Source organism: Cotesia glomerata, linkage group LG5 (assembly GCF_020080835.1).
Source record: "Cotesia glomerata isolate CgM1 linkage group LG5, MPM_Cglom_v2.3, whole genome shotgun sequence".
NCBI lineage: Eukaryota > Metazoa > Arthropoda > Insecta > Hymenoptera > Braconidae > Cotesia > Cotesia glomerata.
Window position 1 is genome coordinate 6,767,149 of NC_058162.1, and position 17,090 is coordinate 6,784,238.

Consider the following 17,090-nt stretch of genomic DNA (forward strand, 5'->3'; position numbering starts at 1 on the left):
CGCTGAAGGTTGGTAATTCAACGTCACGGAGTGTGATTTTATCGGCTGCAAAGCTTTATTATCTGCATGTCTTCCCTTTCAGGCTGTTCTCTGTTGCCAATATTTCACGGAAGGGTTACCAACGCTCTGCTTTGCTGTCAATGATAATGATATCGTTATCACTTTTTAAACTACTCTGTACTAATCATCAGTTATTTATCGTTAATGGTCATCAATAGATGTCAAGTGATGATTATGATAATCGAAATATACGTTGTTGCAGTCATTTTTTACTTTATTAAGGTAGACGGTGTGGTATATATATATATATATATATATATATATATATATTATATATATATATATATAGTATGGGCAGAAAATTCACTATTGTCGTTATTGAAGAGAATCGGCTTCACGATACTATCAAATATTTTTAGTAAGGTGGCGCAAAAAAAAAGAGTATTTTTGTTTTTCGTGTCTATGAGAATGTGTTAGTATATCATGTTCTAACAGCCCTTTTCAAAAATCAGTTCGATAAGAAATTTTTTAGGGGTCGCTCAAGATTATTAAAACTTTTTAAGTAGAGTACTTAAAATCCATTCGAGTGATTTTTGAATATTAGTATACGAACTTCAAATTTTTTTTATCAATTTGATACACTCCAGAATTTAAATAAACAACTTTGACATTAATAACAGTCAGACAAAACAATTATTACTACATTATTTTAATAAACAGATATTTATCCGGCATCTAAAGAAAATTTTTAAAATTCTCAGCGACCTATATAAATAAACTTCTATGTTAAATTTTCAATTTACATAATTTTGAATCTGGAAAATAATAGCATGACGAGAAAAAATATTTATTCAAAAGAAAATTCAATATCTGTCGATTTGAGAAATTTTTTTTAAATCTTCAGCCACCTCTAAAAAATTTTTATCGATCTGATTTATGAAGAAGGCTTTTAAAACATATTAAACTAACATATTTTCATAAGAAACTTGAATAGTTGGTTTTCTTGTACCTCCCTAATTTATAGTTCTTATAAAAGGTTTATGTTCCTGCTCTTTATTCTAGATTAGAAACAAAACAATGAAGCATAACTTTTTTTTCTCATTTATTTTTAATAAATCCTTTTCTACTACTACTTTCTATTTAATGCTGCCGAGTCATTTTTATAAGATAGTCGAGAATAGTTAAGCGGGCATAGAGTTTTACATGCTTCAAATAGGAAATGGTTCAAAAAATTGCCAACTTTGTAATTAATAATCTTGTATACTTAGAGTTAAAAAATTCTGAAATAAAATTTATGATAAAATCTTATTTTTATTCCGTGAAAAAAAAAATCTTTCGATTGAAAAAAAAAGTTACATAATTTCTCATGAAAATTATTGAATTGTTAGAGGTCAATTTTAACGAATAATTCATAACCTCTAGTAAATTTCTCCGTAAGAATTAATCTTAAAAAATAATTGAAATTCAAACGAAGAAAATAAATTTCCCGCCCATGGAACACGTGCGCAATTGGTGACGGAATAAATGACGCAACAAACGGTGACGCAGGAGCCGGACTATCGAGTTATACTATGACTAGATGGTTAAGGTTTCGCGGATTCTGCGCATGCCTGCAATTCGTCCTTCGCGGATTGTGTGAATATAGAGATAGAATAAGCCGCAAGCTTCAGTAGCACGAAAGCTTATTTTATAGAAATAAATATATTAAATATCTGGGGAACTAAACAAAGACATGCTTCTCAGCTATTGTTACTCGATAAGCTCCTTACTTATTATTGAAGGGTTCGCTTCCTTCGCTGTGATATTTATTCAGATTTAGTTTAGCAGTACATTCTTCTATTAATTTAAAGTAACATTGCAGTCAAGTGTACGTATATTGTGAGTGGGTTTGGTGTCACGTGACCGACATAGGAGAAAGAGACGGAAGGCAACCTCGACCTATATTTTCTGTACTCCGAATTCCATAGAACGGTATATTTAGGTAAATATTTTTATCCCATTTAAAACCTATCTAAATTATGAAAATTGCCTTCAAGTTTTGCGGTTGAGTAGATTTGTGGTTTTCTCAATTACTATTATCATTTATTACTTTGTAAGCATAGAGGTTAAAAATGTATTACAAAATAATAAAAAAAAACCAAATTAGTTATTAATTTTCATTTTTTAATTTGTGAGATTTTTTTTTATTTTATTTTTATTAACATGAATTGTACATTTTATTATACGAATGACATTGAGAGAGGCGCGGTGTGTAGTATACGTTGGTACACTGGATATGGAAGGAAAAAAGAAAAAACAGAGAATTCCATCGATCCAATTTCGCGCTGATGAGCTTGCCGACCGAGTTTTATTGGATCAACGTGGTAGACTAATAAACCGCATGCTTGCGGTTTAAAATACTGTTTGAGGGTAGATAATTTCATGTCCTATTAGTTTAGCTTTTTGTATAAATGCTAATGATCGTTTTAACTGACTTGTTGACTTGTAGACTGATTAAAAAATTAATTTTATATAAAAAGATCATTTTGAAGAACTATATGAAGGAAAAAAATTAGGAAAACGGTTAACCCTAATGGCCATCCCTGCAACTTCCCGCTAATTCCATACACAGTGAAAAATTTTTCGTCATTGTGTAAAAGTGTACAAATTTTTGTGTAGAATATTACACTTTAGTGTGTATAGTTTTACATTCTTATGTATTGATTTAACACACTAGAATGTGGAATTAACATTAGTTTGTGCACTGATAGAAGGATTTATTTGTATTAAAAAATATTTGTTAACAGTTAACAAATCATTTATTAGAGACCACTTTTTAGTATTAAATATTTCTTAGTATTTAAAATGATTTGTTTATATTTAATAAATCTGATATTCAATTATTAAATATTAATAAATCTTTTTAAATACTAAGAAATATTTGTTGACTAAAAAGTGGTCTCTCATAAATGATTTGTTAAATATTAATAAATATTTTTAACTATAAACAAATCTTTCTGTCAATGTGTAAAAACAGTTAGTAATACAAATATTTGTGTTAAATTTGACGAAAATTTTTTTACTGTGTACTCTGAGAAAAAAAAATATTTTCATTAAGAAAATTTTCTTGATACAAGAATTTATGTTCTTGAAAATTTTCAAGACTATATATTCTTAGTTCAAGAAATTGTTAAATTGATTGAAATAATTTTTACTTAATTTAAATAAAGCTATTCTTTTGTTTAATTACTATCCAAAGATAGATATTGATGTTCTTCTCTTCAGAAATTAATAATTAATAATAATAGAATATTTGATCGTCAGCGAGTTTCTTGAGCCAAGAAATTGTTAATTGTGCAATAGTATATTACACACCTAGGGAAGTAAAGTAAGAAATGTCTCAGATCGTATGTTTGTTGACCTCGGTTTCGCCTCGGCCAACAATTACATGTGATCTAAGGCTTTTCTTATTTTCCTTCCCAAGGGGTGTAATATACTATTTTCTCAGTGTACCTAAACGCTTAAAATTGCATTTGTGACGTTTTTGAGCTCTTCAAAAATATTTTTTAAGCTCAAGATATAATTTATGTATTATTTTGAGCTCTCCACATTGATAGAAGGATTTCTTAGCATTTAAGAAGATTTCTTTGTATTTAAAAGAAGGGTTTATATTTTTCCTCTCTCTCGCCCTCTATTGGACAAACGAAAGTATCTCTGTCATACTTGTACAACAAATGGAATCTTAAAACGCATTTTATGCATAAATAAATGAAAATTTTCCAAAAAAGCGCTTCGCTCTTCGATAGATAATTTAATTATCTATCGAAGAGCGAAGCGTTTTTTTTCGAAATTTTATCACATACATGAGAAAAACACGTTTGAAAATCAACTATAAACCGCTCTTAAGAAATCATTTCTTAGTATATAAAAAATATTTCTTAGTGTTTACAAAATATTTCTTCGTATTTAAGAAATATTTCTTAAATATTAAGAAATATTTTTTAAATACTACACAGAAAAAAAAATTTAGTTGAATCAAGCAAATAATTTTGAAGAATTTCATCTTCTTAAATTGAGTAGAAAAATTCTTAAACCAAGAAATTTTTCTTGACTTAAGAAAATCTTACTTGATTGAAGAATTTTTCGTCTTGATTGAAGACAATGAAACTCTTCAAAATCATTTTCTTGGTTCAAGAATTTTCATCTTGATTCAAATTAAATTTTTTTTCAGTATAAGAAATGATGTTCAAGAAATGATTTCTTAGATACAAAGAAATCTTCATAAATAATAAGAAATCCCTCTTTCATTGCAAGCTCAAAGAGTTAGCTATTCTATGCTTTTGAGCTCTTCATTACCTTGGCCAGTAAAAAGTAAAGCCTCAGACCACACGTTTGTCAACCTCGGCTTCGCCTCGGCCAACAATTACATCGACGGTCTAATTTAGCAATTGATCTAATTCCTAATTTTTTAGAGAGTGATTTTTAACATTTTGATGTAGCAATAGTCCAATTATAAATTATTTGAACGATCCAAACCAAAATATTATACCTCTATAAGATATTAAATTGTTTTTTAAAGTGATAATAAATTTTGAACTAATTGTTTTTTCGTACAAGTGAAAGATTCTATAAAATGGAGTTAGACAATTTGCTAATTAGAACGTCGATATGTGATCTGAGACTTTTTTTTTTATTTTACTGGCCTAAGTATGCAATATACTACATCGTCATAGAATTTTACTAAAATTTTTTATTAGAAAAAATCCCTATCTATAAACAGAAATTATCAATGAATTTATTAGATGTTAATAATTACCTGAAATAATCTGAATATTATATATAATAGCCCGTGAACATCATCACACAAAACACTCGTGGTAATCGTGAATAATCTTGTAATCCAAAATCAGAATATTGAATAGAATAGAATCATGTGAATCTGTTGAGCTTTGACATAGAATATTAATCCAATATATGCACGGATTATTCCTGTATGAATTGGGTGTATGGTACCGCCATAGTCGAGATTAGTGGCTCAAATAGAATAATTGATTCAATTTTAATTAGTAGCGACTATATGATTTATATTGAAAGCCAAATTGGGTTGTACATTGTCGCGCAAATGAAACAGATTTTAATTTTTATTATTAAGGATTATGTTTATGGTTTGATGACAATCGACATATGTAATATTCATTAGAGGGTTATGATCACCAACTAATGGGTGGATAATTAATTGAAACTAAACAGTCTTGTTAATTATTTATTATTATTATTATTATTATTATAACACAGCTTATAGTTTATGATAAATTAATTCCAAAATGTTCGACATGGAAGTTGTAATTATTAATATAATATAAAATAAAAATGTATGTATCTTTGTAATAAATTATTAAACATTATGTAGGTAAAATATTCCTATTAACGCAATTAAAATTTAATTTCCATTAAATTTCAAATTTTTATTCCTTCTCACATTATAATTTAGTAATAAATAATATTATGTTATCCCGGATTCCGATGTATCATTTAAAACACTAAAAAGTAACCAGTGAGTTAATTTCATTATTAAGTTTTTTTTTCATAGAAGACGATTTTTTTGATTCAATAATGTTAACATAATAAGGAAAATATAAATTTCTTTTGGCTGAAGTAAATTTTTCTTGCGAGCTATCAAAATTTTCTTATCTTGACAAAATTTCTTTCAGCTCAAAAACAGCTTAGGTCTTCCAAAAAAATTTCAATAGATAAAATCAGTTCTGTGATTTTATATTTCACAGAACGAATAACAATATGTCACTTATATTCATTGGCTGCGAATGATATCACGTTAACTATTCAGAAGCTTATATCATCGAAATGTCACATGTGATATATGATATGGATATACATATACATCAACAAAACTAAAATGAAATCTCATAATCCGAGTTTATATGTGCGGGTTGAAAAGTTATACCTCCGTGGTTCAAGCATTCGCGATTGGCTTTTTGACAGGCTGCATGCATATTTTAATTTCGAATATCGAAACGAAAGAGCTATCGTTCAACGCCAATGATACTTCAAGCACACATTTGTTCATTTAGTTTATTTTATCTAATATGTGTAAAAAAAAATAACTCTGATTTTCAATATCAGATTATAACGTCAATATCGATAAATATTTTTTTGAATCAAGTACTTTTTTTTTCCAGTGCAACATTATTGCTTTAAATAAATTTATACATTTTACAGACATACACGTATCTGTATGTATATATGTGGATATACGAATGTGTGTATGTATGTTGAAAGATCAATGACAAAAAAGGCTAACGAGCTTCGAATGCATGACTGCAACATGAAGCGGTAACATAAAGCTTCAGTTGAGTCCAGTGTACATACACATATATAACTACCAGCATAGCCACAGACGTTATAGTATAGCACATAGCATAGAGTCTCTTCCTTTCCGCTTTCGTCTCTTGCAAGCGCATGGAGCTCGCCATCAAAGCGCTCTCTATATTTAGCCGAGTCGCCCGCCCACGAGCATCAACCAAGCAGGCAACCACTAACACTATTTTATATACCAATGCATCGATACAATGCTATGCACCCATCATACTGTGCTCATGTTTAATGTAAGTGTCCGTGTAAGTCTCCAATACGTGTCATAGGAACACGTAGACCTCCACTTTGTACAAAAATTTATTTCTCTTTTACTTTTTGGACATTACTAAATTTTTATTGTTTACCCGAGTCAAAATATTGGACCTAAATTTAACGTTAAAAATAAAAAACGAAGTCAATATGACCGTTAATAAAAATTTTCTATTCTTCTGTGACCTTCAATTCTTCTTATAAACACATAAATGGCATTTTGGACTATATAATGTCACGTTGAAGGACAATTGGGCTGCTAGTCGCGTCTTGATTGGACTAAGACCTAACAGCAACTAACTTAGTCTCGGTTTTCCAATTTTAATCCACGACGCACCCTATACAAGCTTTTTAAAAATTTTTACTATGTACGATATTTTCCGGCCCCAAAACATCCAAGTTATCACTTTTTCAATGTTACTTAAACACAGAGCTGCGTTACTTCATTGTTACCCATGGATTGTGTTGAATTAACATGAAATTTGTGTAAAAAAAAATCATCAACACAACTTTTGGTTTTAAATTTGACTAAAAATTGATCACTGCAAAATGTTATGAATTTTCTAAACATTATTTTATTTATTTATTGGATTTATATGCCAAGGCTTAGCCGGGTGGCAAATTGTACAATGTCTAGTATAATTAATGAAATAATGAGTAATAACTAAGAGGTGTAATTGAGTAATAAAACAGAAACAGTATAATAAGATGCGATACAATAACTTATATGAGTAACATATTAGTAACTTAAAATAAGCCAAATTGGAAAAAATTTAATAGAATTACAAACTGCTTGATACTTCAAGATTCGGAAAAAATTCAAACGCTTTATTTTTGAAGCTTTCAAGGGAATAGAACTTAATAATATCACTTTTGGTAATTTTTGCTATAAACGAATACTGGATACAATAAAAGAGTGCTCAAAGGTGGCAGTGGCGAAATTAGGCATTTTGAAAGAGATGTAATTGTTCTTAGCTGCAAGCCGATCAGACCGTCTAATATCAGAATCTTAATTTATGAACATGCAGCGAAGGAATTTCGGTTCTCCGGTCTCCAGTAATTTGTAGATGAGCATGCTAGAAGCATTATAAAAAATTTATAATAGTTAAAAAATTCTAGAATTTGTTTTTAACATTCGAAAAAATATTACCCTGAAAAAAAAAAATACTTCCCTTAAAAATTTATGTTCTTGACACGGAACGTATATTCGTGAAAATGATTATAAAAACCATTTCCATAATGTATATGTATAGGAAAAGTTTCTATATTTTTTTTCCACGTAGAGACTGCAATGTAAAGCAATAATTTATTTATAAACTTAAAACTCATGATAGATTTCCCTCATCTCTAAATAACAACAATAAAATTTAATTTGATCTAGGGTTATTTTATGAGGGAACAATAAACTAGGTCGAAGGTGACCGAAGGCCAAAGAAAATGAAAAAGACTAATTGAACAAGGAATTACACCGGTTGTTTCATTTTTTTCATGGGTCCTCTGTTGTCCGTTTTTCGACGTTGTATTTTAACTTGTTTTTTTCTTTTTATCTCCTCTATAGCCTTTGTCCCTTTAGAATTTATCCCATCATGCCGAGTGAGCTAGTACAGAAGAGAGTGAACGCAGCCCGGAAATGCCGATAATCCTGGATACCAACAGGCGGTCGATTCCGTCCAAGATCCGAGATATATCCGAATATCCGAATATCCGACCCCAGTGAATATCGACGGGTTTTGGATAAACGTTTCTGACGTTCATAAACGTGATATTACTCGATGTATTTTGTGGCTCCCTTTGTAGTTTACGATATATCGGTTATCAAATGATCGATTAATTAAATTCACTTTACTTATTTTTACTTGCACTGGGTCAGTATTTTCATCAACAGATATTTTCAGTTTTTTATTCATCAGTAGTAATTCATACTTTTTATCCTTTAAATTGACTTAGTTAATGTTTTAATTTAATATAGGCTGTAAATTGAACCTTTTCATTTCAAATACCTTTTTTGTAAAAAATTTTTGTGTGTAGCATGACGACTATATATTTTTGTATAGTTTATTGATAAACGCTTACTGATGTATTAATAGACACAAAAAAAAATTCATGCACAAATTTTTTTTGACGCACTGACGGAAAATTTTTTACTATAAAAATCATATTTATTTTCGAAAATTAACTAATAATAAGGAATTTCTATAATATTGACAACATTTATCCTTACCAATAAAAAATTAAAAACGTTTACAAAAGCCCTTAAGAATGCAATTGCAGGCAAATGCTGATGTAAGTTTAAAAAAAAATTAATTAATTCTGTCTAAAATAAAAGTTTAACCATTATCATTGAGTTTTTTCTTCATTGATATTTCATTTTTTCTCTCAAATTAAATTTACCTCGATCTCGCAAAAAAATGAATGATATTTATAAAAAACATTATCGCAAACCCTCGAACAATTTACATATTGGTTTATTATACGTATAAAATTAACTGACATTCAAAAAAAAAAAAAAATTTATTTCGAATCGCATTATTTAATGTTAATGATAATAATAAAATAACATTTAGCGATGCGGAAAATTTGCCATAGAATATTACGTCATAATATTGACAAAAGCGTAATATGAAATAAACATATATGTTTAAAAAAAATATATATTTGCTTGTCTTTTTCCATTCATCTCTTGTGAATAAATTCCCAATCCATCGATCTTTGTATTCCTCACGGATGTATAAAATGAATTTATGTTACATACATTATATATTATGCATCAAATAAAGTATTGTCGCAAATACATCCATTGAGAGATATTTAGATTTTTCAATCACGTACTTCGTATTGAGGTTCTATTTTCAGCATAATTTATCGCGAATAAAAAAATCGTGCACTTGCGATTGTTCAGAAGCTCCAACCAGCTATGCAGTGGCTTGAAAAGAAAAAAATAAAAAAAATACATAATTACAAGTGAGAGAAATTTTTTTGAACAGTTAATTGGAGGTTGGAGGAATGCCCTCCGTCGTTAATTGACTTTTATTGTTAGGCCAGGAGAGTGCAATTGAGAAATAAATGTGAGAGCGACTATAGTATACTCGAGGTTTTATATTTTTAGAGAGGTGGGGCCACCCCTGTATTTTCCCCGGGGTTTTATGGGGCGGTCTGAAGGGCGAAATGAAATGGAGGGCGGTGGCGTGCTGTATCTCAGATTTCGTATAAAGACTAAATAAGTCATCTTTCTTTTTTTCACACTTTTAAGAAGCAAATCTTTTGTTCACACTGAAGGATCGGTTTCGCCGGCTGATAGATACTTAAAAATTATTTGCATGTCTCAAACTTAAAGCTTTACTTTTAGTTAAAAATCTAAAAAAATCCGTTCATTTAAAGAACGATAAACGGATTATGTATTCTCGAGAAAAGTTGTTAAAAATTCAATGATTTTAATGTATAAATATAAATATGAGAGAGAGTTTTTTCATTAAGGGGTTACATGGGTTTCCTCCCGGAAAAAATGGCCTATTTTCAACAATTTTTTTTTAATAGAAAAAATGAATTATTCTATTCGAACTTTTTACTATCTTGAAGATACATGTTTAATAAGAAATTACTGAAATTTTGAAAAAAAAATATTAAAAACTCTGTTAATGTGACGTCATTTCCGGCGAACCTTCGGAAAAAATATGCTTTCGCGTGATCAGTAGAACTCTTAGTAGGATCATCTAAAGTGCAAAAAAAATATATATGCTTTTCGTGGGGGTACTACCTTAAGACTTCAAACTAGGTCTTGAATGGAAGAAAAAAAAATGAAAATTGGATTTTTGGCAGAGGTTTTTACAAAAAAATTGAAAATTTGGCTAAAATTTCGCGGAATTTTTTTTTTTTTTAATAGTTGTAATTGAAAAAAAAAATCTTCCGTTCAAGACCTTGTAAATTATATTTCGAAGACCTGTCTAAAATTTCATCAAGATCAGTTGAGTAGTTCTCGAGGAATCGTGGGTACCGTTTTTGAAAACATAGTTTTGAGAAAAACGCGTTTAAAGTTTTGAGTGACAATACAATAGCGCCTTGAGGGCGCAACTTTTCAAAATTGTATCTTCGAAACTATTATTCAGATCGATTTGAAATTTTAGGACAATATTCTAGAGATGTTGTAGAATTTAATAAGACAAAAAAAGTCGATTTTTTGAAACCGTGAAACCCATGTAACCCCTTAATGAAACTTATAAGATACATTAAAAACAAATTTATAAGCCTTTCAATAGGTTACGAGCCCAGCATGCTTTTATTGGATAAATTTTTATAGATAAAAATTATTATTGACATGGTAAAAAGCTATTTCAAATCAAATTTTGGCAGGAATAATACCTCTCATATGTAGAAATCAGCTAAAAATGGATTTTATGAAATCTGACTTCAAAAAAAATTGCGAGGATATCAGTTATGAAAAATTTAATTTTGTAAACTAAAATTTCTACAGATTAAAAGTTTTAATGAATTTTTTTTTGATACCTTCTCATCTGCAGATAAAGAAATTTTTTATCTAAATTTCATGAACTTTTTCCTTAATATGCGAAGCTGTAGATGAAAAAATTTTTTTCAAATCTCATGAATATTTTATTAATTCCTCTATCCACAAATGAATGAAGTTTGTTCTTTATAGTTTTTTTCCTCAATATATTCTTATCTGCAGATGGAAAAATTTGAATTTACGTTTCCATAAAATTTGTAAAAGAACTTATTCATTAAAAGAAATATTTCAAGTCTAGATTTTAAAATTCAATTTTATAATGCATTCAGCGGATAAGTCGGCGAGAATCATCTAGTTGTACATAAAATCTTTGCCTTATTGAAAATACTATAGAACTATGTATGAAAATGGCGTTCTATAGGTTAAAAGAGAGCTTTGTTTACTTTTTTAAATAAAACATTAGAAAGTATAAAAAATTACGCGGTACAATTAATATTTTTACTTCTTCAGATTATGGAAATAAAATTGAGTTATGGAGATCTCCGAATTGATCAAAAAATTTGTATGCAATGATTAAACTATACGGTGACGGGAAAATATATGTTTTATGATCGTATATTTTTTGTCGGTTGTACTTATATATTTATATAGATTCTGGAAAGACGTTGAATAAATCCAGTGTAATCTGTCGAAAAAGAAAAATGCAAAATCCAGAGAACAATCTAAGTCTGTACTGAGGAAAAAAGTTTATCGGTTTATGCATTCAACATTCTGGCTCTTCACATCCTATGCAAAGCTCCTTATATTATTCCCATTTTTCTCGATATGATCATACAAACATATACGGATATATCCATCATTATTTCAAAAGCTTAAATAACGAAAATACGAAGTTTATCGTTTTTTCAAGGACCAACTTTCCCTTGTCCTGCATCGTGAAAAATACCAACTGATATTTTGTATCTTTCTCTTTCTGTTTATAAAAATAGATCATGACTCAGGATATCACCGACGAAGTGCTGGAAATGGATGAATCAAACGCACATTCTTTGAATCCGAGAGACCAGCTCCCCGAAGCAACGCCATCTCCAACAGGGTACAGAGATTACAAGCCCCCTGCTGAGGTTCTGAGTGGTGGTTATCAGAGAAACATTGGTTTTACGAAAAATATCAGTCCTAGACGTGAATTTGGCAGAGATATTGAAGATATTGCACACAAGGTATTTAATGAATCATCCAAATTTTTTTTTACTTTCACAAATATTGAAAATTTTCATTCGATTTTATGTAAATGTACAAAAAATTTGCTAATGTCATAAAACAGCTAACTCATAAACAGGTCTGTCAAGCTAGCATGGACTCGTCCATCATGGATTGATATTATTATTGATTTCTCGGAATCTAAACAAGCAACAAAATTCTAAATGGAGCAACTAATTAGCAATAAAAAAGCAACAAATTTATCACCATAAATAAATTTTGTTGCTTGAATAATAAGTCAATGTATGATGAACGAGTCCATACTAGCTTGAAAGACCTCTCATAAACATGTGATCGAAAATAAGTGATTAGTAGCTGTCACTGTAGTAAATAACGACTCTCCCATCCTAAAAAATTACAGTTTTAAACAGTAAAAATTGTCATTTCAATATATTGTCCATACTATGAGGAGAAGGGGAACTCAGATGAGGAGAAGGGGGTCTCACTCTGGGAGAATTTAACATTTGAAACAGTAAAAATTCTACTTTTAAAATATACATTTTACCAGTCCCAGCAAGTCAATAATTATAGTTTCATTTTTAGCGTTGCGTTTAAAATTTACCGTTTTACTTTGTAAATATTGACGTTGCTTGTATGAGAAAATTAGTAACTTTATTTTATACTTTTTACATATCATGCGATCATTTTTTAGGTACGAAATGATAAATATTGAAGTCAAAATTCTTAGTTTGAAACGGTAATTTTTAGCAGTTGATCACTACTTATAAATCGACTATTATTTATTACAGTTTACTTTTTTCCTCATGAGAATATGTACGACTTTATCGTTGCAAGTTTATCGAAAAATTATAAGAGACTTTTTTTGCAGATTATTCAATTTTTAATAAAAATTTTGCATACTTATCACGGTATGTTGCTTGTGGAAAGAGATATAAATTGTCAATGTTTGAAAAAAATTTTTTCCCATGTCATTTTATTAGGAAATGAAAATTCGGCTTCGCGACCTCTACATAAAATATTATGAATAAAATAATATATAGTGACACAAAAAAGTGTTAAAACGGTGACAACACCTCGTTAAAAATACACAAATACAATTTTTACACCAGAAAAATTTCATACCGCCAATTTAAATGACCGTGTTGTTTTCGAGAATAATGTTTACAGTGTATTAATTAAATTATATTGATAAAAAATATTTTTCCTTTTGATTTTATTTAATTTTTGGAAAATAAATTTGTTATTTTACTTTTTCAAGGAATATCTTATTTCTTCCGCAAGAAATAAAAAAAATTTTTTGGCAGCAATTGAAAGTTTTTATTATTTACTCTGGAGATAATTAAAAAAAAAAGAAGATTTAGCGCATTTCTTAAAAACTTTTTCCAAGTTTTCAAAAACTTAGTACTTTCTTCAGTACCCCGTTTTACCTCACCCTCCCCTATGTAGAAAATGAAGAATGAAGCTATTTGTAGAATAGGGATAAGTTGGATTGTTATAAGTATTCTTCTCACCGAAAATTATAATTGCCACTTTGGGATTTTAATGACAGAAATTTCAAGGGAAAGGTTAAAAATATCCAGCTAATGAATTTTTATTTTAACGAGATTTTCGAGATACAAAGAATTTAAAGAGTAAATTCTAAGAAACAATGTTAATATTAGATAATAACGTTTATAATATAAATGATGTTTATAAATATTTTTTAAAATAAAATTTATCAACTCCTATATTAATATCAAAGATTTTAAATTTGACTATCCATACAGTTGGTAGATACTTTAAATCACATTGTTTATTTTATATCCTAAGAATTATTCATTTCTATTGAACAAAATAAAATGAACTTTACAATAAGTAGATGATAATTATTGCTATTTAATTTTCTCTGTGTATTAATGATAACAATTTTAAACACTGTTAAAAAAATTAACTTGATATAAGAGCAAAAATTTCAAACCCAGAAAAAATATATCATTTTTAATCAAGAAAAATTCTTTGATCAAGTAAAATTTACTTCAACCAAAAAAAATTCTTAGTTAAAGAACTTCCTTACTTAATTTAAAATAACCAAACTCTTTAAAATAATGTTCTTGATTCAAGATTTTTCTTTTTAAATCAAGTTTACTTCTTTATCAGTAAACATTCGAAAGATAACGATTCTTTTTTCGCTGTGTAATTTGGAATATCGTATTGAAGATTATGTTATCATCGATGTGAAATTAATATGAAAGGAAGAATATTCCGCGTAAGATCTTGAAGCGAATGAAATAAAAATAAAACAAAGACTTGATGTACGAAAATTCTTGCAGCTTAGCATTTTTTGTTGTTCTCCGAGCTTTCAAGGTTATTCCCTCTGGTGTTATAGAGCGAAACAAGTGGAATAATGATCGCGAATACTTGGCATGATCGTCCGGTACGGCCCCTAAGTTGTTTCTTCTCCCTTGTGTTGCTTCTTTCTCATTCTTTTTCTTGAATTCCCTTCACATATACTTGAACTTCTGTATAAATGTGTGTATGTATAATTCCTACTCCACACTTAGAATCTCTGTCCTTGTCGGTCCTTAGCCTCGCCTTTCGCCTTGTTGTCTGACAACGCAGCACGTTTCCACGGTAAACGATTTCTTCTTCTTCGTCTTCTTCTTCTTCTTTTTCCATTCTTCACTCTTTATCTTATTTTTCATTTATTTTCTTACTTTACCATATATACATACATACATACCTTTTTCTTGGCTTGTCGTCTATAATTTCATCGAGATTATGTACTGCTCCCTTGGCCTTCCTCGGCAAGGGGCGCCGCTCGGTCGGTTCCTCTTTACTACGATATTTTAAAAACACACGCATGTTCATTTTTTATCCAGTGTGTGTTTGTACCAGCGAACGATCGAGCGAGCAAAGGATCTCAACTTTCAACTAATACAACATATACAACATACAAATACGGACCGAGAAATAAAGCAGATAAAAAGAGAGGCGAGAGGCGTAAGCCGCTAAATCCTGACTTCTTCGGAACGATCCAAAGTGGGTACCTGGCGCATAGAACCGGTAGGGGGTCCCTTATCGTCACGAGCCGGTTTTTACTAAGCTTTCTTTCATTTGCTCTTCTTTGATCCTTAGTACTCACTCTCTCCCAGTAACAGATTACCAGTATTGAATATAGTACTTTTATACTTATAACAAGGCTTGCTCTTTTGCTCGCTGACTGCCCATATAATTCCAATCGTCCAATCCTGTATTCCTTATTGGCTAGATACAGAAAACTGGGTATTACACCGATGTTTTATAAGCAGTAATTGCGTACTTGGCTGCTCGACTTAATATATCTGAGGTTTTGATCATTTACATATTAATAAGACAGATTCATATGTGATAATTAATCGCTGGTAGATTATTATTATTATTTATTATAAGGAATGTTTTTTTTTTATAGTTTGGAGTTATTAATTTTTTGGTCGTGTAACTGAAGATCTCGTGAAAAAATATTGTTTTAAAAAAATATACTTCAAAATAATTTTGATACGGATATTTTTAAAATGATATTTTTGAAATATTTCTAAAATAATATTTTTGACTGAATATTATTGATATATTTTTGGCAACATATTATTAATATTATATTTTTGGCAACATATTTTTAATATGATATTTTCAGCAAATTTTTTTCTAAAATGATATTTTCGGTAAAATATAACTGCAATGATATATTTGATAAGATAATTTTAATATGATATTTTTGTTACGATATACTTGATAAAGTATTTTTCATATTATATTTTTAAAATGATATTTTTGAAATATTCCTAAAATAATATTATTGATATGATATTTTTGGCAACATATTATTAATATTATATTTTTGATATAATATTTTCAGCAAATTTTTTTTTAAAATGATATTTTCAGTAAAATATAACTGCAATGATATATTTGATAAGATAATTTTAATATGATATTTTTGTTATGATATACTTGATAATGTATTTTTCATATTATATTTTTAAAATGATATTTTTGAAATATTCCTAAAATAATATTTTTGACTGAATATTATTGATATGATAGTTTTGGCAACATATTATTGATATGATATTTTCAGGAAAATTTTTTTTGAAATGATATTTTCGGTAAAATACACCTGCAATAATATATTTGATAGGATAATTTTAGTATGATATTTTTGTTATGATTTTTTTGATAAAGTATTTTTCATATCATATTTTCAAAATGATATTTTTGACTGAATATGATTGATATGATATTTTTGGCAACATATTTCTGATGTGATATTTTCAGCAAAATTTTTTCTAAAATGATATTATTTTCGGTAAAATATAACTGCAATGATATAATTTGATAGGATAATTTTAATACGATATTTTTGTTATGATATATTTGATAAAGTATTTTTCATATTATATTTTTAAAATGATATTTCAGAAATGATATTTTTAACAAAATATTTGCTGTCCAAACTTTCCTATCATATTACGAAATGTACAAACTTCAAACCCATCAAATTTTCTCCCTAACTCAATTGCTGATACCAATTCAAAGAATGACAACTATTCTTCAACAGCTGAGTATAAAGAGGTGATAAACACACGGGTGTTAAGCAGGCTATAACGCCCAATACCTCCATTGGAATCTGATTATGGTCATCAAACGTTTCTGTTAACTGCAAAATATCTTTGATGATGGCCTATATCACTGTAATATAATAGTATGTACTCTACCTCCGCTCAATCTATATAACCTCATGTCAGCCTATTACCGTATTCCCGATATTCCAGAC

General features: G+C 28.9%; 1 protein-coding gene across 2 annotated transcripts in view; it reads left to right on the forward strand.

Annotated features, from left to right (window-relative positions):
• The window catches only part of LOC123266211 (ras-related protein Rab-37), a 134,783-nt gene that overhangs the window by 71,518 nt on the left and 46,175 nt on the right, over positions 1-17,090 (forward strand). Inside the window, exons 1-2 of one of the 2 annotated variants that reach the window (XM_044730304.1) lie at positions 1,639-1,981; positions 12,070-12,300. In XM_044730304.1, coding sequence (XP_044586239.1) covers positions 12,073-12,300 — 228 coding nt within the window. In that variant the 5' untranslated portion in view covers positions 1,639-1,981; positions 12,070-12,072. Of the gene's footprint in view, positions 1-1,638; positions 1,982-12,069; positions 12,301-17,090 lie in introns of those variants that run through there. The other variant, XM_044730305.1, reaches the window with a different exon arrangement.